Here is a 27,555-nt window from a genome sequence, read left to right as displayed (position 1 = left end):
CAGTGGGTCCCCCATCTATATTCCATGGATTCAGTGCATCATAGGTTTTAACGGGGCTGTCTCACAAATGAGGGTGGTTGTCAGCTCTCTGATGAAACTTATTAGTTGAGTTTGTCTCCAACATCATTATTTGTTTATGTTTAAATATAACAGTTAACTAAGTGGAGAGACGAGAAAGTCAACGTTTCACATCTCTCCTAGTACCCCGTCGTGTCAGACAGCTCTGCTAGTTTTATTTAGGGGTAAAATTGAGTCTGTCTGTCTGCTCTATCTCATGTCTCTTAACAGCTTATTTTAAGTATGGACCAGTCTGGACACATTTCCTAGATGCCATAGAAGAAAAAACGAAATAATGTGAATAAACAATCACTTAGTCATTTCAGTATTCTTGAAATCATGATACAAACTGCCTGTCTTTTGTATTGTGTGAGGAAAAACCTTTTCACAATTCTCTCTCCTAAAATGGTTGTTTATCATTCGCATGATTGAAGATTTCTCTAATAATTCAACCGTTTTAGAATTTGTTGATAGTCCCTAACTGATACAGGGTTGTAGCATTAGTGCTGCTTGTGTGTCCGTGATTAGTGAACCCTAACCCTAATGGATCCAGGTAAGTTTAAAACTATAATCGTGAACCAAAGTCCACTGCACTCTCCGCAACTGTCACGCGCCGGTGTCAGCTGTCAAACGCAGCAGAGCTGGAGAACGTAGCTCGCCGTCAAGGTCTCGTTACGTTCTTGTATGCAAGTCCACAGCAGCAAGTGTTCCACATGTTTAGCAAATTTATCGTGAGATGCAGAATTGTCATCGTGCAGATTATTTTTGATGGTATATTGTGGACGATAAGTTATCGCCCATCCCTATTAAGTGCCACCCCATTCCTAACCAATGGGGTTCAATATGATGTAGGTCCACCTTTTGCAGTTATTACAGCGTCAAATCTTTTGGGAAGGCTGTCCACAAGGTTAAGGAGTGTGTTTATAGGAATTTGGTGAGGTCACACACTGATGTTTGTCAAGAAGGCCCAGCTCACAGTTGCTAATTCATCCCAAAGGTGTTCTATCGGGTTCAGGTCAGGACCCTGTGGAGGCCAGTCAAGTTCATCCACACCAGAATCTGTCATCCATGTCTTCATGGACATTGCTTTGTGCACTGTTTCACAGTCATGTTGGAAGAGACAGAGGCCTGCTCCAAACTCATTTGGATCATTAGGATGGGCGAGCAGGCACTTATTTGTAATATAGTGTATGTCAGCATATACATAGACTGCCCAAGCTAAACTTGAAATGTTGAAAGTGATATCATGTTTGTTTGGGGAACATGGGCTGGGAAAAAAAACAAAACATAATTTAAAATGGTATTATTAAGAACTCATATTGGTATTCCATATAGGCAAGTCCTCAATTGTCAGTACTCAACAAAAAAGTGGCATCGAGGCATCCCTAATTTAAAGCTAAAATATTTTTGATTTTTACATTCAGAGAGTCTGACATCTCTGAACATATAAGTCAAAACCAAGGTGTTCGCTGACAGAGCAAAGGCTAAGCATACAATATTCATTCATTCAGTGTTTATATAAGACATTTCAAAGGCACACGCAAACACTATTCAACATTACATCAATTCGTGTTGAAATTTAAATTGCATGCATTACGAAAATTCCTTTCCAACACCGGTATCATTTTACCTGGAAAAGGGTCAATGAGTGGCCATATCTTGGCACTGGGCCGCTACTGATGGGCACAGGGTTCCAGATCCCACTCTCCAGGTTGTAGCTGTGGGACATAGCCAAAGATCAGAAATTATTAGACCATTTCAAGTTAAATGAATATGTACAAGAAAGAAGAATAATGCCAGATTGACAGACTGCATCATCAAATGGGGGGAACATCTTTTTGAGATGCTAACAACCTGTCAGTGTCTACGACTCATTTTATCGTATTTATTAAAGTATAATGTAGATATGGCCAGCAAAACAGGTTAGACACATTTGCAGCCTGATGGAAACACTTTTAGTTGTTTTGCAGCTAGTTTGATTTGACTGTGCATCTTTAAATATCTAGGTAAGGTAGGCTGACTACAATGGATTTCAATTCATCCCCCATAGATGGACCCAGATATCAACATGCATTTAAAAAATACAATCTTTGACAGACTAAGGCAATAATTTGGTTTCCTCAACTGCCATGTAACCGTGGTCACTGATGGTTCATTCATACTGCATGTGCATCAGAACATACTGTACAGTATATTAAGACAGTGGACGTGTGCTTTAAGAATGACAGATGGGCTAGTTTGACAGACAGTTTTGACAGAAGATGACAGACAGACAAAAGAAAATTGTGGACTTTTGATAATGCTTAATGAAAATGAAGTGTACCACACAAAAGATGGGAGTAGTTGGGCAGAAAGCTGACGAAGTCAAGGTTAGAGAGCTAGAGAGTGAGCTCGAAAGAAGGGGACTGACAGACGGACAGAGATCAAGGGAGGGAAATGAGCAAGCGCAGGGTGGTCGAATAGGCCTTACACAAAAGGCACATACAATGTAAACAAAGCTTTATCTGACAGTATGTATATGAGATCGAAGGTGTTTGTGCGCAGGCTTTTAGTTAGGATTCTGAAACAGGGCGTCCAAAGCCCCACCCTAGCCCCAGTCAATTTACCTCACAACACAACATGTCAACGACTGACTTAACAACTTGATTTGTTAAAACAAACTGTGTACATCTATTAGTAAAAAAACAATTCTTTTTTTTTTTTTTAAAACAAACATCTGAGTCAAATAATCGTTAACAGAGATTAAGCCAGTAGCTGTTGCCACATAACATATGCCATAACGTTTTCAGATGCAGGGGTCTCCTGGGAAGTTGTTTTGTTGGACTGACCCTGATTAATAAAAAAACAATAATAATAATAATTTTAAAAAAAATAAAAAAAACCTTACATTTGTGTAAATATTCTCAACGAGAATGATAATGATTCTCAACCAGACAGAGGCCACATTGTTTTACTATTTTGTTGAACAGAGCCACATCCTACTTCTGACATACGGCATTAATTGTTTGAGAATGGCCTGTCAAAATTTATTTGTCAGAACAGCAAAAAAAATGAAAATGGATACATATAAATTCTTATTTATTCAACAACAAATTAAACACAATTACTTTTAAAGCTTCAATTCAGGTCAGACCCAGAGAAATGTATACAGATTAACAGAGGCGTTGCGTATCTTTATAAAAAAACATTCACTGTGACAAAAGAGTCAGCCATTACCTTGCTATCATTGCAAACACACAATCTCTCCCTTGTGAGGTCACAGTAGCCTGAGACACATCCTACAAATATGAAAGGCTGAATCACACCTCCTCCCCTTCTCATGATGGCTGGTTCATCCATTCCCATTGTGGACTCCTTCCACTTCCTGAGAACCACCATCACCAAGGACCCCAAATGGTAGATGACCATCAGTTCCCTCATCAGGAAGGCCCAGCAGAGAATGCTCGCATTCTGCTGTAAAGGTGATTGGTTGCAGACTGCCACCTGTTCATGATCTGTATGTCTCCAGGACCCAGAGACGCTACGGTCAATCTAGACAGAACCTCAAGTCACAGCTTCTTCCACTTGGCCGTGAGACGGATGAATTTGTGATCAGTCCTTGTTGTTTGTGGCTTTCTTATTTATTAGTTACTTGTAATGTTACTGTTTATTTTTATTTAATATTATTATTATTATGTTTTTGTTCATGATTGCACATTACTCCAAAGCACTTTCCTAGTTAGTGGGATCCTCGCTGACCACGGCAATAAAGCTGATTCTGATAAGCATACAGTCGTATCAGCTGCGAGTGTTGTGACTCGCAAGATGTGGACAACAGCGAGATTAAGCTGGTAAACAAATATTGCTACGGCTGCAAAAGGGTTGAGAATCTGTGAATTTCGCTCATATTGGGCGAGATTACTGGGCGGAAACACCCTTTTCATGGGAATCAAAGTGATGACAACACAAGTAGGGCTTATACAGGCACGAATAATCTGACATTTTGGGCATTCTGCTGAGAAAAACTGGGCGTACATTTGCAGTCCAGGGCGTCGTCAGGACACCCAGATGCCCTCCAACCTAAAAGCCTGTTCTTGTGTGTTTCCATGGTACTTCAACAATGCATACAATTATGAGAATATAAACATGCATAGACATAAAAATACCAACAAAGCCTGTCCCTCAGACTAACCTCTTTAAAAGACAGAAATAGAGAATTTCTAGACACAATCACAGTACAAATTTTCTGACTTACTTAAGTATCATTTGGAAGGAGCTGTAGTTGAAAGAATATCCACCAACCACCCACATGACCTTTTCCTGCACAACAGCCTTGTGGGAAGCTCGACCCAGTGATGTGCCAAATGGCTTGACACTCGGTAGGACCCAGTAGGACTCAGTAGAAGGCACGGTTAAGGAACAGTCTGGACCTGCATGATCAGACAGTGGGGAGTAAATAAGATATTTTAATTTTATGTTAAAAGTTGGAATTTCCTTCAGCCTACTTTCAAGTTACGTGACATGCTCGTTGTCCGCGGTAGTGATGGGTAAAATGATACAGACACATCGAGGGGTGATGAATTTTGAAGCAATACCTTGCTTCCATGTGGGTTGATACAGGGTTCACTTAATAAATATGTCAAATTCAGCTACTGCGCTGTTTGAAGGTGGAACGTCAAACTGTTGTGTGACTGCATGTACTGAAGGACTTACGAGGAAGAGTCGTGTTTCATTACGACACATTTAGGAGGGGCAAGCCAGAAAAAAGGGCTCATTATCATTGTTATAGGGTCAGTTCACCAGTGAAACAATTCACAATGATGCGTCTATTGTGACAAAAACATGTCATGTCCAAACTAACTTATGTCCAAAAGGATTTATCTAGAACTATATGGAGGCAGAGCAAACTTCCTCAAAAAGTTTGCCTGTTCGTATCCTGCATTAATCTTGAAAGTAAGCGCTGAAACACCGTGTCTGATGCTGCGGGTGGGAGGGTCAGCTCTGCATGGCATGAGTGGAATGGGCAGGTTTGTGAGCACTGTTGCACAACAAATTGAGCCTACACATAAAGCATTGACCTTGATAATGGTCATCATCATCTTCAAAAATAATATTTCAATAAAGTTGATTACTATACATTGCAGATTATACATATGTATTTGAATTATCTTAGGATCTTGAATTGACCCGTCTAATCAGCTGATGGTCCACACAGACTGTGTCCGTATTATGAGTCCATGCAAACAGAAACTGGGGCCCGGGGGTGAAAATGGGAATGAGTGAATTATCACTGCAAACCTCTCTTCTGACATACAACATTAAGTGTTTGAGAATGGCCTGTCAAAATTTATTTGTCAGAACAGGAAAAGAAAATGAAAATGGATACATATAAATTCTTATTTTATTTATTTCATATTCAACAACAAATTAAACACAATTACTTTTTTAAAGCTTCAATTCAGGTCAGACCCAGAGAAATGTATAAAGATTAACAGAGGCATTGTGTATCTTTATAAAAAAGACATTCACTGTGGCAAAAGAGTCAGCCATTACCTTGCCAGCTGTCATTGCAAACACACAACTTTTCCCCTGTGAGGTCACAGTAGCCATGATCAGGGCTTCCACAGTTGTTCCTGCAATAGGGGATGTCACAAGCTTCCCCCTTCCAGTATTTGTCACACTCACAGTACACTCTGCTAGCAGCAGAGTTTCCAGGGGTGCACTTGCCGTGTCCAGAGCAGTTGTTGGGACAGGAGTTAACCCTATGGGAAGAAAACTTTATGATTTGTGCTCTTAGTAGTAGCTGAAGTTCATTTCAATCCCTCATCAAATGGATAGCTTTTGAATATAAACTTCTGAGGGATCTGAGGGATGGAAAAGGAGCAGAGAGGAATTGTTGTGATTTCTGCACACTTATTATGCATATTCATTTCCCAGAAAGAATATCTGATTTATGTGTTTCTTAATTAGATGACATGTCTTTTATTATTATTCCCTACAGTGAGGAAATTCAACATTGACCATTGTCCATTTTGATTTCCAGAGTTTCATGAGTACATTTCTGTGAGGATTGTTAGTCAATCTCTCGAGTCAATCATACTCCCGGAAGTTTAAGTTAACTGTCAATAATTACTCAACAATTCATTTTCCATTGGCAATGCGGCTGTGGGCTAGAAATGCAGCATCTCGATTTTGGTAGATTTCCCCATTACAATCTTTGAACTTCACTGATCAACTTCATAAGTAAGAGAAAGCTTGGAGTACATTACATGAAATGCAAGCCCACTAAAATGAGTTTTTAGCTGTCTTTTATAGGTGGTTATACATGCTGTGTTTCAGAACTCCTGTGGCTCCTTGTTATCTAGCAAACACTTTCAATCCCAGTACCAAAACTCATACACTTACTTCGATACTGGTTCCTGAATGATACAGTTTCGATAACAATTATATAAACCGTAAATATCTAAATAAAAGCCTTTCAATAATTTTGTCATCTATACCTTCAGTAAATACATGCTAAACAGGTACAACAATAGGTGGCTATTTAACAAAGTAAGCATTTTCAAAAGCATGAGGCACACAGTTCTTACAGTACGAAATTGTGGTTCAGCTTGCTGCTTCTAAAATAAAACAACACCCTATGTGCAAATTTGATTTGTTTTTTCCAAAATTCTGTTTTTTTTTCCCGTTGTTTTATTTTTGAGACTAGTGTGTCTGTTTTGATTTGTAGGAATGTTATCAGAACAGCGTAGCTTCTCTCTGTATTTTCACTAAACAAGTCTCACAGCCCCTCTCCACCTGGCCCCTTAGGAAATTTAATAGCCCACCTCTGCTCTATCAGCTCTCCCAACACCTCTGGCAGAGTCGGTGCAAACTTCATTAATACTGGGGAAGAAACTCATTGTTTCTCAACGGAAAGAAAAACAATTACCATCATTGAAGTTATGAAGTTGTGGGAATTGTAGTCTTTCATTTAGACTTATCAACCGATGTGAAAGATACAATGACAAATGGAGAAAATATTTTTCTTTTCCCAATAACTCGTACTAAATTAGACCAATTTATGTGAAACATCACAAGTGACTCAACATCGGCCTATTTCTGTCATTCTTGTCATTCTATACATATAGGAGTATGTATGTTTGTGTGTATATTTCTTTATCTTAACTTTATTTATTATTTTCTCATTATTTTTCTCAGAGCCAAAGTGAATTTCAGTTATATAATGCTCATATATTAATGTGATTGCCTTTTTGTTTTATTGTGTTCTCCTTTATTCACAGTAATCATTATTCCACTGAAAAGAATAAAAAAATGCTGATTATAAAAAAAGAAACCATTGCATTTGGGTACACATTGTCACATTGGTCGCAATGGCTACTTATCTGCTACTATGCTGTCAAGTCAAGCAGACTTATCCATTGAGCAGCAGCTGGGGACATTATTAGAGCGATTAATGGATTGGAATCACTGAGTGTAAAGATTATAGATTATGACCAATCAAATTCTGTGATACATTCTGTGATGAACTGGTCAGATAACAAGTGAGGTTTTCAGTAGTAGTGATGGGCTATTTGTGCAGTACATTTAGAGTTCCTTCAGAGTTAGTAGTAAAAGGTCAATTGGTAAAATAAATCAATCTGAATCAGGCTACTCTAGATATGAGACACTCTACAACACACTACAACTGTATTCTGTTGATAAAAATGTAATTATTTATTTTACATATTGTTATATGATTTTAACAGTAGCTTGCAAGCCAGAAAAGTAATAAAAGCTCCGAGCTTTATACTTACGAGTAGTAGACTTCAAATCCTGTCAGGTTATAGGCTGCATCACTGAAAAAGTGTAGAAGCGCATAACCTGATGTTGTCTCCACCTCAGGAACCGTCTCCTTACCATGTACTTCAGGCACAATGAGACCACTGGAGTCAAAAGTACAGTTTGATTAATTGAGATGAGTAACTAGTCCTTTTGTCATTAATGTGAATGCTCATTGTCAATACTTGTTAGAAGGCTTGATAATAATAGTCACCTGAAAACAGCAACGAGAGGAGCATATATGGAGTCTCCGTCGTAGACATACACATGGTCCCAGCTACATTCCGTGGCAAAGTGGTTAAATCTCAATCGAAGAACTGCATTTGGACTGCAAAGAGAAATGAAAAAGAGTTCAACTAGAAAGATCATTATATTTTTCATTATGATGAACAATGAAGTCCTGTCTTTGTAATTTTGAATATAACCCCAGTTAGTCATTGAGGAAGCATAGCTCAAGCCTTGAATCACCAATCACAAAAAAAAAACAGATCATGAGTGACAGTCAGCTGTCTAAGGAACCTCAGTGGGTTGTATAGTTTCCCCGCTCCCTTTGTTACCAACTGTTCTTTCGCGGCAGAAACATGTCTTTAGTGCTCATTTGTTGGTCGACAGAACTACTCAAAAACAGAGGAATAAATTAAAAAGAATCATTGAAATATATTCCTTATCTGGGACGATATGACCTCAAATCAGTATCACGATAAATTGGCTTGTTTACCTCAGAGTATTGCACCCCAGGACAACCTTCAATCATATGATGGTGTTCCAACCTCACAGGGAGGATTCTGAGCAGCTCTGTCTACATTGGCTTTGTGTGGCTCACCACGATGAGCATCATCTAAAGTACGTGGGTCCTTGTACGAGTTTGTGGTATACATTCCCTCAAGTTATTGTTTGATTTGGGTCTGAAAATAAATATTTGACGCATATATTGAACACGCTTTTGATTGGTTGCCCCATTGAGAAGGATCCTGAACATATTAGCGGTGCCTTCAAAAGACAAACCAAAATCTATTCTTCATGATGGCTGCAGCTGTCGTTCAGCAGCAAGCACGAAACGAGGTTGGTGGCTGCCGGTGTTTTATTGCTGCAGTGAAGGGAGAACAGGGTGAATAGAATAATGATTTCACAATGTTAATATCTTGAATATTCTTCTCTTTCTTTGACTGGATGGTCGCTTTATCCTGTCTATAAGGAGAATGCACATTGCCCACGAGAACAAAGAGAAAAAAGACTAGTAATTTCCTTTTTATTAAAATACTGACACTGATACTTTTGTACTCAATGCACCGTTTGTACTTCTCTATCCGTTCTTATGGTGCTTTGAAACACAGTTCAGGCTTGAACTATTTATGAGTGTGTAGTTGCACAATTAGAGAACACAAATATAAAACGTGAAACACCATGTAAACTGTAAATAGATAAAATGTATAGCGATCAAATAAATAATAAACTTAAATGGATTGGGAACAGTGGTGTGACATGCCAAATACTCGGAAAGAGCAGTAACTTCCGTATAGAGTCTTAAAAATGCAAGAGCATACATAACATCAAGTTTTGAAAATAGGCCAACATCAAGACTGATTAAGACAAACTTGGTTCTGACCACACCAGAAACACATGAGCAGGTGGCAGAAAATGTCAGAAAGACACAATGGAGAAAAAAGTGCATTAAGAAACAAAAGTGAACACTTTTTCACAATTAAAAAAAATGGCACTGTTGCTGCTTTGGGGTTTCTGGTGATCCACCTAACCCCGGGGTCAATTTAGTGCCCACACTCAACTGCAGGAACTCTGCCCATAACCCTAATGGAAGTGGTGCTGTGCTTGCTTAAGAGGGCACTTTTCCAACTTCCCAGACGCATCCATTGTTTAAAATGTACGGTTGTACCTTGTTGCAGTTCTGCTGAGATGAGCTAGAAGCAATTTCCACTAGCTCCTGTATTGTTACCACGAGAACATTTGATATACATGTTTTTGCAGATCATACAGATCATAATAAGCTGACACGGAAAGCCGGAGGTCACAAACAGGAGCAGCTCACGCTACACACTTTAGAAGACGCATTGAAAGCATCTTGCGATGCAACCCTGACTAACATTGAACTTGTAAGTCAGACAAATCATTGATTGACCATAAAGGAGGAAAAACCCAGGTGAGGATTTGTCTTAGTTCCTTTCCTCGTAGCTTCAACCCGGTTTTCCTCTCAACTGGGGGTGGGGAAAGAAAAAACAATATTGCAACATATTTTTGCGCTCTCTGTCGCAACAAATAATCGATACACTGACAACAAATATAGATGTTTTATTACAGCACATGCAGTGTATTACTTACTGCATTTTATTTAAATTTAGAAATGTAAAATCTGTCATTGCCGTTCACGAACGTATTCTAGTTTTCTTATTTGCTCAGAATCTTCTGTTTGACTAGATGTCTCATAGTCACACTCCATCTTGAATTACAATGCCCGGTGAGGGACATAAAACTGCTCGCGGTATCGTCACGTGACAAACAGCGGCACTGGTAATGATTGCCGTCCCTCCACCAGACCTGGCAAGCTTGAGAAGGAAACATGAGATAAAGATAATGAAAAGTCTGACTGATAAATAGAATTTTATGAAATCATGCCATGAACTCTAGACGTTAAAAAACATTCAATAAACTCCAATTTAAGACGATCGATATGACAAGCTGCCTGTTTGTTGCCTTGATATACATAAGCTAGCCTGTGTGCCACTGCCACCTATAAGAATAATATTTTAATATCTTGTGCTATACAATGCTTTATAATGTTTTGTCTAATAAAATATTGAATCCAACAGACACTGTGACATTGGGTTAGGTCATTGGCGTGAGAGGTGTGAGTGATGTGCATGGTAAGGATAGTGGTGAAAGATGCATGGATGGAAGAGTGAGTTATGAAAGGTAGGAACCAACTGGTAGGACCAACAAGGAACATAGGAGACATCTAACCCAGGCAGAGGACGAACCAGTCAACAAGTAGAAGCAAGCCAATCAAAAGAGTGGACTGGATTATCTGATAACAGTTTCCCATCAAAAAAGAATGCAAAATGGGCAACAACAAGAGGATTCATCAACGTTGACACAAGACCTGGAATTTGGTACCATGGCAACCCAGACCTCAAGAGACCAAGTGGTCTTGGTCTCTTGAGGTCAGCGGTCACTACACCCCAAAATGGACTTAATGAGATTCACTCCACACCACTTGATCTGAGGCTAAATCAGGCGCATCTGTGGACACAAAGATCTACGTATGCATTCGACTCCTTTGTTAGGGAATAGATTATTTATGATTTTAACTTGTTGGTTCTTTGGTAGTCATTCTCACAAGTACATAGGCGCGGGGAAGACACACCAGAGGTGTATTTCCCAACATACGTGACACTTGTGAAGCAGCGCAACACACGGTTTGATTTATTACTTGGTTAAAGCGTGTTGTGAACGCGAAACTTCCCAAAACCCGAGTGGCATTACAGACGATATAGCAACAAGCGTGCTTTGATTCAGAACTTGTTTATTTAAACTTTCCAGTCAAAACTGTCGTGAACACCCCAACGTTTGCAGTGTATGGCCGATGTTTTGAAGTCTCGCAGTTGCTATCCAGGCTGCGTGGCACATCACCATTAACCAGAGTCCTTAGCACTCCTTCCATCAATGAAACAGGAACAATCGCAAACCAATGTTTTTTAGAAGCGGTCATAGGAATGAGTGGCAGTTAATAGCATGTTTCCATCATGATTAACAGACGGACTTCAACGAACAAACAGCGCACTGAGCTGGTGACAATGTTGTTAACAAACTTTCCAGTTGGCCTACAATGCATTTTTCCACTGTGACACCCTTTCAAGCCCTATTGTGATCTGGGTGAAATTACGCAGATGGCATCTAGGCTTCTGGAAATGTGAAGACAAACCTAGCAGTTATACGTTCTTTGAACTGTGTGGCGGACGAGAGCTGATAGCAATACACGCACTCAATACTAGATGGGAGAAACATTGCTACCCACTTTGTAATGTTCTTACTGTTCATGCCCTGTGATTTGTCCAGCTGTACAATGTATTTACAAGACTGGAGGCAGTGAGGCACTACGCAAATGCACCTTTCTATGAGGTCATTTTTCTTGAATTGTACATTGAATAAACACATCATTAGATGACATTTTCCTTTTTCAGGGTATTTTTTTCAGTTTCAATCACATATATCGTCATACATTAGGGATTGGAATTTATTGCAATATATCATATTGCAGATATCATGTGTCGTATATTGTTACATTATCATTGTCATATTGCCGCAGTATCGAATTGTGAACTGCCCATATCGTCCCACCCCTACTGTCAACAGGCCTTCACTACAACCCAATAAAACCTGATTTTTTTTTTTGTTCTTCCCAAATTCTGTTTTGTTGGGTTTTTTTAAGGGTGAATTTTGTTCTTTATTGTCAAAGTGTTTTGATTATGATTATAAACAACTAAAATGTCAATACAAATTAAATTAAACTCCATCAAGAGAAACTTAAAGAAGTGATCGTAACACCAGTCAGTCTCTGTGATCTACTCTTTCAAGTTTCACAGTTCACCTGACAGGCTTTTATAGAAATAGAAATAGACACTGTCAGGACTATGCAGGCATAAGTAGATCTCACGCGACCATCTCTTTCTGATATTGTCAGTTGTTACTTCACTTTTCAAGCACTGTCATTTTTCACAGGCTACTTTAGAGAAGAAGTCCTCTGATTATAAAACTTTTATACGTGCTCTTTCTGCACTTTCTCCTGATGTGCATTTCAATGTGTGCAATGACACAAGGGGCTTGGTTTATTCACAGCTGTCTGTTTAAGCATGAGTGACTGATATTATGCATCAGACGATGGACGATAACTTATCGATAACTTATCGTACTCGAATTACCACCAAAAACAAGCTCCACAATTCTGTTTTTAAAGACAAACTGTTAAAGTTTCTTGTGTTCTTGCTTGGGTAAGTGTGTTTCTTGAAGAAATATGATTTGTACTTGATCTTCTTTTCTTTTGGATATAACTTGTGTTCTTTTAATTGGATTATTAGATAGACCATTTATGTTTAAAAAACTCAAACAAAAACAAATTTTCAAGCTAATTATTAATACCACTACAGTATAATATCATGATGACTGGGTTCACCAGTCATCATGCAACCACAAAAAATAGTACTAAGGTTGAAGTAATAAATCAGAAAGAAAATAATGAATATACATAGCACTGACATCAATACATGTGTAATATCAAATTGAATGACATTCAAAACATCAGGCTTTAAACATATTTCAATATCTCAGTCATTAATGGACATGTAAAGGCAACCCGGTCAAACTTTGTAAAAGTCTCTGCAGTTAGCGACTCAAAGGGGGCAAAAACATTGCTTTTTTTTGATTGCTTGCCATGAAGAGGCACTGTTGCAACACAACTGTCCAGGTAGCTCGCATTTATGTTATATGCAGTCAGGACTCGCTTTTCCACACATTGTGTTACGAAAGACTTAATACGGTTGGTTACAGTATCCACAAAGGTGCTCTAGAACATTCTAGAATGCCTGAACCCCATACATCCATTCATCAAACGCTCCCAGGCCAATGACGAGACATAATCCCTCCACCTGGTCCAGGGCTGAACCGTCGGTTACCTCCCAGCTGGCCATGCCTGAAACACTACCTAAGGAAGGTGTCTAGGGGGCATCCTCATGTTCCACATTGTTCCTCTTGGATCCCAGGTTCAACAATCGATCTTAGTCTCCTGTCCAGAACCTTAGAGTAGACCTTACCAACGAGGCTAAGGAGTGTGATTACTACTGTAGTAGGAACACACCCTCTGGTCCCCCTCTTTTAAATAGGGCAACCACAATCCCAATACCAATACCACTCGTCCGGTACTGGCCCAGACATCCAGCCAAAACAGCCCGTCAACACACTGAGGCTTCAGCATTTCTCAACGAATCTGGTCAACTCCCGCAGCCTTGCCACTGTGTAGTTTACTTACTTAGACATTACAATAATTGTAAAATGTTTTTATTACAGACCAATTTCAGTCTTCCATTTATGTTGGTCAGCACCTGACTCCTCGCTGTGTGTGCTAATCATACTCTGGGCGGCCAAATAATGCAATCGCCAGGTGCATGTGACACGCAGAATGTCACATGCACGCACATTTCACTTAGCGTTTCTCACACAATTGTAGCCACTGGCTACATATTTAATATATATAATTTTTGTACTCCCCGATGCACTCGGCTGACCCCCCGCCCCAAAATTTTTGTTGCAGTCCAACAGGTGTGAAGTATACATCATACAAATATGAAATATGTCATCAAATATATGAAAGAAAAACAATAACTATATGAATATATATAAACGTTACATTATGTTGCTTTAAAACAGACACTTACTGTCCTTCTATCAACCAGGTGCATTTTGTTTTGTACTTGTAGTTGATTGGACCATCAGTCAGATATCCTGATGGTTCTGTCAACCTGCAAGAACACAGGAGAAAAACACATTCAAAACATTTCAGAGTGGCAGTTGTACACTTATGACACTGATTTTCATTTTTTTTTTTGTGGTCAGTCAGTGTTGCTGTTGTCATAGGATCCTAAGTATTCCACTGTCAGTTTGAAAAAAAAAGTGTGTGTGTGTGTATATATATATATATATATATATATATATATACATACACACATAGAGAGAGAATGAGATTGCTCAGTAAATCAGACATCAGTTAACCCACATATATTTGGGTCACCGTTTGCAGTGAACTTGAATGGGAGGGAGAGAAGTGCACTTGAGGGACGTGCTTGAGCGATCAATTATGAATAATACACAAAATACATGACACAATTTTACTTAATATAGCCATACAAAACGAAAGGCAAGCACAAATGCACTATATCAAGTTAAAAAGCAAAAACAGAAACGACAATACATGATGACTGGTGTAATGAAACATATATGACGGCTTAATTTCACAGAGATGAGTCAGTGCATGCTGGTGTTCTCTTACTTGAATCGTCCCTGGCAGTGCTGGCACTGGTCTCCCACCCATCCTCGGTCACAGATGCAGGATCCGTTAATGCATTTTCCTGACAGACAGCTCTTTTCGCAGGTCTTGGCTGGTGACGCGTGGATCACCAGCACCAAGCAAAACACAACGCTCACGACCAGGTATCTGTAGAAGCCCCTCACAGTGGCCACTTGGTGTCCTAAAGTCAAGAGTTTTGAAGCCCATTTCCCACCAGGGTCCATTTTCAGCCCGTCAACCCAGGTCTGAGACCGGGGCCTTCAGGATTATCTGCTGCAGCCTCGTTTTTGCTGCAATTTTGCAAAAGTTTCAGCTACAACGGTCGTACGGTTACGATGAGATTCAGTTAGAGCTATGTGTAATGCATTAGAACACCGCCAGTTAGATGTTGCAAGGGTGGTTTAAAAATATCAGATCAATCGCATGCATTTTAGACGGAGGAAATCCCCATCCAAACAAAGCAAAACGTCGCTCGTAGCGGATGAAATGACTTTCACTTCATTTCATCACTTTAGCGCTTCTAGCAGGCTTCTTCGCAGTCGGAGCTGAGCTCAGAATGACTATAGCGTTATATCAGGTCCAATCTCCTTAAAACCTTTCAGCAGCCATTTTAACACGGAAACAAACCTTCAGACAGTGAGAGAGACGTACGGTGTAATGAACCAGGCTCCGGGCACACAATCCAAAATAGTTCGGGTGGGATGTATCCTCAAAATAACAAAAGGCTTGTGCTGTTTTTAGAGCGGTCACTGAACGCAGGGGGTCTGCCGCAGCTAACAGGAAAGTCCTAGCGTGTAGGGATTGATCTTCCTACCGACGGGAGATACTGACACAACGGGGACGTTATCGAGCGAATTCCAACTGTCTCGTCGAACAGTACACTCACAGTTAATTTTTGAAGCAATTCCATGTGATACGAAGGCAGCACAGGGAGCACTTGCTCCATGAACACGAAGGTAAAAGTCAGCGGTGGCGTTGAAAGCGTTAAGACTCGGAACAGTTCTTTGGAGGAATCTAAACACAGCATACGCATGCGCTTAACTTGGATGCAGTTTAAAGGTACAGTACACGCAGGACGCGATTTCGCCTTCGCACAGCTCATGAACAGTATAAACAGTGCGCAAAACATCAGACAAGACATGCGATCAAAAGTCTTAATATGCGCAATGCAGTTGTAATAAATGTGCCCAAATAAACTGAAATTTCAAATCTCATTTCTACGTTGGAGTAAACTATGGAAAACTGCCTTAGTCTGTATCCAACCAAATGAACAGTTGACGCGCTGCAAACGCATCCTGCTGCCGCATTTTAATAATGACCAAATAGGTGTCTGCTCTCAATTATGTCGTAAGTGTGGTTAACTACCTGAGTACAAATGAATATTTGGCCCGACTATTGTCAATTTAAGAAAATGTGTGGATCTAGTCATGATTTTAATTTCTCTGCCACAATTTAAATTAGAAGTTGTTCAAACGCATATAACGTTACTCAAACAGGGTTCATATCTTATGCTGGGTGGACACATTTCTTTTGTACATCTCTGGATTAAGGATGAGTATCTATGAGGCTGTTCTTGCAGCAAAGGTTTCACAACTTTGTATCAAATTAGGGATGTCAACACGCGTAAACTGTAATGAATCTTATCTCCACTTAATATAGTTGACGTGTGATTAGTGGGTACGTGCTCGTATGACCATCTGCCTTTTGAATTACTCTCCGTCCCTCCTGTTCAATTCATGCACAGATCAGGAAGTCGAGTATGTGTCTATGTTAGCTCATTTTCGCCAGATGAAAATAATAATTTATGCGATTAACGAAAGATAAAATGTTAGTCGATTTGTTGATATTTCTTTACCTCATAAAATATGACGAGACGGTAGGGTTCTTATTGGACGCTCTGAACTGCCATGGTAAGATATTTTTATTTATGTATTATCTCGTTCGTACGAGATATGTATCACGTTAGTTCGAGAAAAAAAGCTTTCGTCAGAGAAAGAACACGTTCGTACGTCAGATGTGGGATGACCGGCGCTTCGACAGCACCTGCCTCTCAATGGACGGACACGATGGTGCTCTGTGCAGCTTTTTGAGACGCAGCGGGCAGTCAGAAGACCATGTTAAAAAGCTCCAGGATGACAAAGTAAGTAGACAATCTGAAACGCATATCTGTTCATTCATTTTATCCGAACTGGATTGTTGGACGGACAGTCAGGCGACCAATTCTTGAAACGAGTGTAAAAATCAGACGTTACATGGTGTTTTTATTTTGAAAGCTGGCCGGATCCACTTTTCGATTAGGCTGCTCGCGCTTCTAATGACTGTATCATTAGTAATATCGCAGTCGCGTTTATGTTATTCAATGTAATGTGTGCTCATGACGCTATGCAGATGCATTGGACAACCAATATCAATATAATGGTTGAACATGTGAATAACCCCCAAGGTGCCAGAGACGTCATGTTACCAGGTGATCAGAGCTATAAAAATGAATATAGTGGTCATCCAGTGTTGCAAGGTGTCCCCCTTCTGGCCGCCTTATTTCAGGTAATGCAACACGACCACATGTTATATTGTATTTATCATATAGTGTGCTGACAATGAACAATTGAATCAATCTGGTTCCTGGTATTTTCACTATGTTGTCACATCATTCAATGCTTTACTTATTAACACACACGTACGTACTCTAATATGGCTCATATTAACATGATAATCTTTAATGTTTTGTATTTTCAGGTAACATCTGTGGGAAGACGCACGCTGCTTGACCATCTTATCTCCTGGCCATACCAACCTGTCTGACTGACTGATAAAAGAGGCAATGGAAATTGACCGTCAGCATTTGTCAGGACTGAATCACAATGCTCTCAATAAGCACCCTCAACGGAATTGTCATCAAACTGCTCTTCAGAGGCTACTGTCAACGCAGAGAGTTTTCAGGAGGAAAAACTCAAGTGGCATTCTTGATGTTGCTCTATATCTTATGAGTCAACTGAACACACATGGACAACTTCATGGATGCAAACTACCGCATCTTTTGTGTGTACAAAAGGGATTAGTTGTCACTCAAAAGACTGTTAGACTTTTGCTGAGAATCCTGGATCCTCAGTTCTGTGGTAGAGAAGAACATCTGAAACCTGTTTCAAGCTATTGATGCCTGAAAAAGAGCAATGTCTTCACAGGGGCCTTATACATGTGATGAGACTATCTTTCCTGCATGTGCCTTCAACACCAGATGAAGCAGTTTGAGTTGTACATTTTTCTGTGAACCTGTAGTCGTGCAGAACAGTAAAATTGTGTCATTAAAAACTGTAAAAGGAAACTACATGACAATAGTTCATATCTTAATGAAGATGTTCTGCAGAAAACACAGGTATGCCTTAAAAGTAACACATTGCCAACAATTATAAAACAATAATGGCATGTCCAAACAACATGTCAAATCAACATATTTTCTGTAATACACTTACATTTCTTTGAATACATTTTGAACATAAATATGAAAACATTTTCCACTGCTTCATGCAAAATCGGTCTCATAGGTGCAAATGTTTTCCAAATTTACACCACGTCCATAATGTAGCAAAATATTATCCAACTCAGCATGTGTTGTCCGGCAAGCAGGTTCTACACTTCTCTGGGCGTTGAGTTCTGAAGCAGAAAGAAGTGGGACGCAAGCTTCAGTTTATTCCAGATCAGCATCAGCATAACATCGTCTCAGCATTGCTCAGCATCCAAGAAGTCAAAGTACAAACACATTAAATATGGACTGGATCACCTAGCAGATATTTCTATCAACATCAGCTTAGAATCATTTGGAGATTTGGCTGAACATTTTGTTTGTGCAGTCTCGTTGTTATCCTGAACCTGCATAAACAGACCTTTATTCAACATTCCATTGGTGCTGGAAAACAAGTTATCGCCCTAGCACATGTTCCTAATGAGACACATCAAATTATTCTCCAACACATGCAATTCTGGAGCACATCAGAGCCAGTCGTAAATCTGAGGTATCTTCTCAAACCTGTCTCATCAAGACCCCTGACATACTGTTGTAAATAACGGAAACTCTGACTTTCTGCTTGGGTAGTAGAGATGACATCTAGTAACCTTAGCACTTTCCTAGTTGTTGGCTTTTTCACTTCATAGACTTAGACTGTTCACCAAATATTAGAGCAACCATAAAAGCTGGTGAAATACGACATGGAAAATAACCATGGTCCTGGAATCCTTTGTTCAACATCCGACCAATGGATGGATTCCATTCTTCATCTTTCCACTTTGAGGAAAGTATGGGAATTCTCTTTGTAGCAGCCTAAATGCAGTTGTTAGATTTTTGGTTGGGATAGAGGGGTAATGAATAATTTAATTTTAATTTAATTTTAATGTACAACAATATAAGTTTATCATTTTGGAATGAGAGGTTGAAGGGCCTGTTCACGGGTATTTTCTGTTCGTTTGTGTGATGCTGTGATTAGTTGGTCATTTGTCAGTTGAATGGTTTGAGGTGGATGGGAGCATGTGGAAGTTTAGAGTTGCTCCGCACTTTAAGTCACCTTGGGGCTTCCGTAAGAGCAGTGATGCTGGCAGTCTGGAAAAAGTGACCTCTCTCTCTCTAGTGCCCTCTCTCTCTGGATAATTTTCGCTACGTTGTTTTTTGGATGCTAGGTGCATAATTCCGAAGCCCTTTTTTGTATTACCCTTTCATTGTTTGACACCAGTAAACTGTTGAAACCTTTACGAACGGTTCTACGTGGATTTAATCAACAACGCAACAGGATTATTGAGAGCGTCAAGCCGAGATCCAATAGTCCAATAGTCCTACAATAGTCAAAAAACCTGCTCTGCATGGATTAATGGAATTTTGGACCGACTGGCTGTAACCAGATTATGGAAGACGAACTTTTCACAGACATGACGGTGGTTGTGAGAAGGAGGGACAGCAACCTATAAGTTTATTACGGATCGCTAATTGAAGCTCAATACGGCTGCGTGGTGCGAGTAGCACTGTAAAATAAGGACGATGGTTGAACGAAGTGGCGGAGTGGACACAACATTATGGATGAACGCAGTGAAAAACAAACTGTAGAACTGTCAAGATAACTGCAGACACGCAGTTATCACAGCTAACAAGCTTGGAGAAGCAGATTAATCAATTAATGGAAGACAAATGTCGACGCTGTAAAAATAAACTCTGTCAATAATCAGGAGGATTGGTATGAACCTAAGAATAAATTAATGCCTGAATTCTTCTGGAAGTGTGAGAGTGGACAAAAGAAGTCATGAAAAGGTCTTAACAGGCTGAAGAGTGCGATAAACAATCCGCACATCCACTGCAAAAAACATAAGCAGACCTGGCTCTCTGTGTGGAAGTGTTTCGTAATCATCATCCTCCATCAGAATGAAAGCAGGAATGGAACATGCAGCATTAAAGGCAAAGGCAGTATCTTAATAGGAGAGATTGGCAATAGAAAAGGAAGAAGCAGAGTGGAATGCAGAAAAAAAATGTAGGGAGGCCAAACTGCAAGCTGAAGAAAAACGTCACGAGGCAGAGTTTGAAGCATAACAAAAAAGAATAAAAACTGGAATAAAGGGTAGAAAGGAAATGCATGCAATGAAAACTGCTCTTGCAGACAATAAAGTGCAGACATGACAGGAAGTGGCAAACGGCTCAATAAAAGGGAGGTGAACATAGACCTTCAACCACCACCATGGATCATTGCTACACCTGATGTTAAACCTACCGTGCAAACTCCACCACCACGAAAGTCCACCCCATTGAAAGTTGAATGTATGAACTAGAGCATGCCTGACAGTCTTTGCCAGGCTATCACTCAACAAGCCAATGTTCGACTACCTTGTGAGGAATCACAAAGCATTATTACTTCCAGATCTCACCATTCTCATATTCAAGGGTGAGACACTGGAATATAAATCTGATCTGTCGAACATGGAGTTGAAGTTTGCACTAGTGACAACCGTGTCCTCCGACAGTTTTTGCTGCAGTGTGGACAACCGAATGAGCTGGTGAAGAGCTGCATCCACATGGAATCCTCAGCAGGCTATATTAAAGTGAACCAACTGCTAAAAGAGTTTTTTGGCGATGACTACGTGATAGCAGAAGCCTACATAAAGGAGGCCATGGACTGGCCCACAATCAAATCAATAGATGGTGCTGCTCTACAGTTTTTTGTATTATTTCTTACAGGCTGCTCCAACACAATGACAGATATTAGCTGCATGGAAGATTTGGACTATACAGCTAACATAAAAGCCCTGGCTAACAAGCTTCTATACAAACTCAAAGAAACTTGGAAAGGGTATGCTTGCGACTTACAAGAGCAAACAAAGGAAAGAGCGAGGTTCGAAGATTTTGTCTACTTTCTCAACAAACAAGTCAAATATATATTCCACCCACTCTTTGGAAACCTCAGTGAAACCAACACCAGTAAGAGAGACCCAGTCAGGCAGAAAACAAAGGCACAATATGCAGAGACACTCAAACCAAAGAAAGTGTTCACAACAGCTGTCGTTCCCTCCAGAACTGAAAGAAGCAAAGATGGAAAACCACAAACAAGTAATATGAAAGACACAACCAGTCTCAGTGGATGCAAGCAGCAAACCTTGTGTTTATTGCAAAGAACAGCAACACAGCCTCACGTCTGCAGAAAACTCTAGAGAAAAGCCATACAAGGAAAAGATTGACTTCTTGAGAAGCAAAGGCTGGTGTTTTGCATGTTTGAAACTTAGTCACATGAGTACAGAGTCATGGATGAGCTCAACTTGAATGGATGCAAACAAGCATCTCACTACGAACAATGGGATATGTATCCATCGTGAACACCTGCATTGTGACTAGACTGGAAATCAGTAGCCTGGATGGTGACGGGTTCATCGAACTGCCTGAGGTGTATTCACAGAAAACCATCCTGATAACCAAGGATAATATTCCCAGACAAGAGGATATTAACAGCTGGCCTCACTTAAAGAAAGTGAAACTGCCCAGTATCCATGCACAGACTGAATTGCTCGTTGGAGCTCTGTTCCCAGGGCAATGGAGCCACTACAAGTGATCAGCAGCGTGGATGGCAGACCGTATGCTGTGAGAACAATGTTAGGCTGGACAGTGAACAGACCACTCAGAGGTGGAAATAATATGATGGAGACTCAAAGGAAGTCACTGCAAATCAAATCTCAAGCTAGAGGAGCTATGGCAACAGCAGTTCCAACAGCAAGACTTTCCTGATGCTGGACTAAATGAAGACATCGAAATGTCTAAGGATGATCACCAATTCATTAAAATGGTGTCTCAATCCTCAAAACATGTGGATGGTCATTACAGTGTCTGCCTTCCAGTGAAGAACAAGACATTGCGCATACTCAACAAGAGATCAGTTGCAGAACAATGTGCTTTGGACTTAAAGAAAAGATTCTTATAAGATGTCAAGTTTCATGCAGAATATGTCACATTCATGGATGACAGCAGTCACCCTTTGTGCTGATTTGAGAAGCATGTTGACGTAGGGTGGATTTCAGGTAACGAAATGGGGAAGCAAAAGCCGGACGTTGCTCAACTCCATTCCTGAAGAGGACAGAATCCAGGGATTTCAAAATTTTGATTTGGATGAACACAGATTGCCAACTAAGAGAGTATTCAAGTTCAAGGTCAACCTCAAACATCGACCCCTCACCAGAAGAGGCCTGTTGTCTGTCGTCAGCTCCATCTTTGACCCGCTCGGTTTACTCGCTCCAATAATACTTCACGCCAAAATGCTGCAAGATTTATGCCGGCAAAAGTACAGCTGGGACAAGACCTGCCAGACAGTGTCATCAACAACTGGAAAAGGTGGATATCTCGTTTGCAACAGCTTCAGTCAACAGATGTATCAAGACAAAGCAGTTGTGTGCACCAGTCTTTGCCCAGCTACATCACTTCGCCTATTCGAGTGTATAGAAATGCAGAAAGAGGCGGGCCAAACTGATGAAGAGGACCATCTCAGTCCCATTGGTCAAGGATCTTCCACTACCAAACTGACCATATTTTTCAGATATACTTGAGCAAGAGTAGAAGCTGAGGACCAAGATGCGGCTTCGCAGATGTACGACTGCCAACGACCAAATAGCCCTTGTCGCGTGCCCTTGATCCCAGCTGCAGGAGAAGCTCCCTTCGCTGTCCCGGCAGGTTGACCACCATAACATACAAGCAAATCTCTCTGACCTGGAAATCTCCCGGGTGTGATCTGTGTAGATGCGCAAAGCAGTTGCTGTCTGGCTGCATATCCTGCTGAGGTGGTGGATGAAAGCCCTTAAATAAATCACTCAACTAAATCACCTGAAAGGTAAACACGCTGGATACACTGACAGCGCGACAAGTCTCCCACCCTCTTGGCACCATTAACAAAAAATACATCGATTTGAACCAACTCCATCGGTTCAAAGGTTACATAGCCAGACCCTCCAAGGCTGTCAGGAGATCCCGATGAGCTTCTAGCTGAAAATCAGCCAAAACATTCATGCTCTGCTGTTATTGCTACCACAAAGACTCCCAGAGTTGATGCAGCATGGCCTCCAAAAGCTCCTGGAGGAATTCCAAAATACCTGACAGTGGGCATGACATTGCAATTATACCCTTATCTCTACACCAGGCTTCGAAAATCCGCCATCTACAGGCGAATGCCCTGAATAGGTGACAGGGCACGAGTACTCTGAATCGTAGACACTACTGATTCAGATAGGTTCATCTCTTGTAGTTTCAACTAATCTACATGTCTAAGAACAGGTCAGGACAGGATTGTTCCTCCAGCCTGTGTCAGAGTCCACGTCACAGCTGGGATTAGCCAAGGATCTCCCACTGCCAACCTGACCACACCTGGAAACCATCTGGTGCCCGGACTCTCTGGTACCACCAATGGCACAGACAGATTCTGATTCCTTACTCAGTCCAGTAGAGGCATCATTAAATGTAGTGGAGAAAAAGTGTAGACTAGTCCCTGTGGCCAATTTTGATGTGCTAAGGTATCCACCCCCAGGGTGAGTCAGCCTGACACTCACAAAGAGAACCGGTGGGGACATTTTCCATTTGCTTTCGAAGCAAATAGATCTGCAAGTGTTCCCGGGACATGACACGCTCTAACAAACAATAAATAACTGTCTACCCAAACTAAGATGCTGACCGCCACCTTGTGGAGGGCCAGTGTCCTCACACTGCCTTGTCTGGTCAGATGGTGGTGGAGTTGTCCGACCTGATCATCATGTGACATCCTTTCAGGTGAGGAACAATTGATGAATCACCCACCTATACCAACATCAGCTCCAGCCCCCCACTCAGATTCCAACGTGAGACGTGAGATGAGATGGCCTGTCATGCATCCAGCCTGGGGCAGACATTTCTTGACACAACAAAGACGAATAAAGTCACGGACACGGCAAAGACGCAGTCACTGACACCCCCTCCTCCCTCCTTCTCTTGAAATCCTAGAGCAGCCCATGCTCACTCAGTTTAGGATGCTGAATCTTCGGAAAGCTGCGGGTCCAGGCAGAGTTGCCCCTGCCATCCTGAAGCATTGTGCCACTAAGCTGGCTCCAGTGTTCATGGACATCTTCAATGCATCCCTGGAGTCCCTGTCATGTTCCTGCCTGCTTTAAATCCTCCACTATTATTCCTGTTCCAAAGAAACCAAGGAAACGCAGGTCTGTATGACTACAGACTGGTGGCACTGACGTCTGTGGTCATGAAGTCCTTTGAGCGTCTGGTTCTTTCCCACCTGAAATCCGTCACCGCTCCCCTCCAGGACTCAATGCAGTCAAGTCTGCCAACTGAGCCAACAGATCTGTAGATGATGTAGTAAACCAGGCCCTTCACTTCATTATGGAGCACCTGAACTCCCCAGGAACCTATGCCAAGATCCTGTTCGTGGATTTCAGCTCTGCTTTCAACACAATTCTCACAGCCCTGCTGGAAGACAAGCTTCATGAGATCAAAGCACCTGACTCGCTATGAAGGTGGACTACAGACTTCCTGACCGGCCGAAGTCAGTGCGTGTAGCTGGGGACGAATGTCTCGGACACTCGGAACCTCAACATCGGGTCTCCTCAGGGCTGTGTACTCTCTCCATGGCACTTCTCCCTGTACACCAACTGCTGCACCTCCAGCCACCAGTCCGTGAGGCTGATCAGGTTTGCGGATGACACCACCATTAGCAGCCACAACAACCTGCAGCTCAAAGCCCAGAAGACAGTGGAGATGATCACAGACTTCAGGAGAGTCACAGTTTCTCCGCCCCCTCTCATGTTGGCTGGTTTACCCTTTCCTATTGTGGAAGGACCTCAAATGGAAGCCAGCCATCAGGTCCCTCATCAGCAGAGAATGTTCTTCTTAAGGCAGCTACTAAACTAGTAGAAGTTGAGAGTGTGGCCAGACAACATAGGATGGTGGTCTCTAGGATGACCATGGTGGTGAGGAAGGTGAAGAGGGCCTTCAGTCTTTCCTTCAGGGAGGAATTGCATAAATTTGTCGGGAAACAGAACAGAGAGCAATCGAGAACGGGAGAGTGAATAAGAACCAAAATTGAAGTCAATCTGGTGAAATTAGTGACTTGTGTGGCTGTAATGTTATAACAGGGGTCGGAGAAGCTCGTAAAACCTCAGCACGTAAAAAAGGCGTTTTCCGTGACCCCATGCACGATTCAATAGATTAAATATTCATGACCACATGAACAAATTGCCTTTGAGACCGGGTTGTCTGATCGCTGTTTGTCTGCTGCTTATTGAAACACATGACAGTCAAATTGTAATAAAGCCAGAGGAAAAACGCATCTTCGTCCTTCGTCTTTATTATTCTACAGTGCTGTAAACGGATTAGATGAGAGCAGATGAGTCGAACATGACGGTTTTCAGCATGTTATCACGGAAGAATCCCATAAGAAACATAACGCCTGAGTTCCACGGCTCGCAGTTGTGCATTCCATGCATTCCACCCGGACATGAGAGGGAGAGAGACCCTAATGACGTTGCATCTTAATGATTTACTTCTCTAACTAAAACTAACTGCCCCCTTTGCTTCATTCTGAAACATGCAGGCAAAATAAAGTTTTATAATCTTGGTCCGTCGGTCTTGCAGCTGCTTCCATCTCTTGCTGGATCCTGCCTCTCCTCACTGGTTGCATGACGGAGTTCAGTCTCTGATGTTAAATGATAGATGCTTCTCGAGTTGTCATTGCAAGTATAAGCTGGACAGTGTTGTGTATATTGCCATCTGTGATTACATTTTTCGCTGTTTCGTCACGGTCTTTCCTCATAAACCACGGGATTGGGGGCAGGACCAGAGACCCAGCTTTACGACAGCCTGCAATTACACTTATTTACCGCCAAAAGCAAATATTTGTATTCCTGCCTACAGCTGCTTTAAGCGATTCCGAGGGTGCTGTCCAAATGCAGGTCTGAAATGAAAACATCCTCACTGAAAACATAGAAAATTGAAAACATCATTACTGCTACAAAGAGGTGAAGCATCAGTTTCAGAGGGAGCTGAAGAAAGCTAAGGCCGTTCTCAGCAGTTCTCAGCCAATGACTCGGCCAATGACCTCTTCAGGACCTGTATGTCTCCAGGAACCAGAGACGTGCAGGTCGGATCATTGCCGACCCTTCTCATCCTGGACATGGACCGTTTGTTCCTCTTCCCTCTGGCAGGAGGTTACGGTCGATCCAGACCAGAACCTCCTGTCACAGGAATAGCTTCTTCCCCTCGGCCATCAGACTGTTGAATTTGTGAACAGCCTTTGCTGTTAATTTAATTTAAATTTTTTTTTTTCTGTCAGCACTTTATTCCAAAACACTTTCCAAACGGGCAATGGACAGGTCCCAAACGAGATACAAAAGAGGAAATGACAGGCACTACAGTAACACAGAAAACTTCTCGTTAGTCTGAAATGCCTCTGATTGACTGCACAAGGAGACTACGTCCTCCACTGAAGAAACTACTTTTGCAACTGACCTGGGGAAATTACAACCTACGGATTGTTTCATGTCGATGAATATATATAAACAGTGTTATCTTTAGAATGAAGGAAATTAATGTGAAGAAATATATCGGACACTCGTATATTGATTGTGCATTTCAAAATTTTCAGGTAGTGTGACTTGTTGCTGGCAATTTCGGGCACCTTAAATGTTTTACATCTTGCCTTTTCTTGATTTGACAAAACTACTTACCTTCTCCGTGAGCGCACTCATAAAGAACAGTTCCTCTGCCTCCAATAGAGGGATTTCATAGCGCGTCATCCAACCCGGAAGCCGCCATGTTGGAGATAGTCTTCGTAAACATCTCCATAGACTGTGAATGGAGTGCGATGGAAAAATGTTTAAAAAAAAAACAGAAAGGCTCGTCGAAACTATTTGGGAGTGCCAGGACATACAGAGAGGGACTTAATGAACACGAAAATGCGCAACACTTGAAAATGCGCAAAGTTGAGCTTTATTGGTGACCCGTACGAGTTGGCTCCGTCGTCGTGGGTGACGATGCGGACAGTCTACCGTCGGTGACCTAGCCTGACATCGTCAATTACCTGTTTTTTTCCGCCTACTCCTACTCCATACACCGCCAAGGACCTGAAATGTCACCGGAGTTTGGA

The 27,555-nt window shown here is 41.3% G+C and overlaps 1 protein-coding gene across 4 annotated transcripts in view; it reads right to left on the bottom strand.

Annotated features, from left to right (window-relative positions):
* atrnl1b (attractin-like 1b) overlaps positions 1–15,964 on the bottom strand; it is a 50,488-nt gene extending 34,524 nt beyond the window's left edge. For 3 of the 4 annotated variants that reach the window (XR_008414507.1, XR_008414508.1, XM_053864593.1), the window contains exons 1-7: positions 14,909–15,964; positions 14,298–14,381; positions 8,072–8,185; positions 7,833–7,961; positions 5,590–5,798; positions 4,292–4,466; positions 1,688–1,775 (exon numbers count right to left, since the gene is read on the bottom strand). Coding sequence is in view for 2 of the 4 variants with exons in the window: in XM_053864593.1 (XP_053720568.1) it covers positions 1,688–1,775; positions 4,292–4,466; positions 5,590–5,798; positions 7,833–7,961; positions 8,072–8,185; positions 14,298–14,381; positions 14,909–15,150 (1,041 nt within the window). In the remaining 2 variants the exon portion in view is untranslated. The remainder of the gene's footprint in view (positions 1–1,687; positions 1,776–4,291; positions 4,467–5,589; positions 5,799–7,832; positions 7,962–8,071; positions 8,186–14,297; positions 14,382–14,908) is intronic. The other variant, XM_053864592.1, reaches the window with a different exon arrangement.
* Positions 15,965–27,555: the final 11,591 nt, after the last annotated feature.

The sequence above is a fragment of the Synchiropus splendidus genome, chromosome 5 (genome assembly GCF_027744825.2).
Source record: "Synchiropus splendidus isolate RoL2022-P1 chromosome 5, RoL_Sspl_1.0, whole genome shotgun sequence".
Lineage (NCBI taxonomy): Eukaryota > Metazoa > Chordata > Actinopteri > Syngnathiformes > Callionymidae > Synchiropus > Synchiropus splendidus.
Note: the sequence above shows the minus strand (reverse complement) of the source record. Positions and strands in the feature narration are given on the sequence as shown.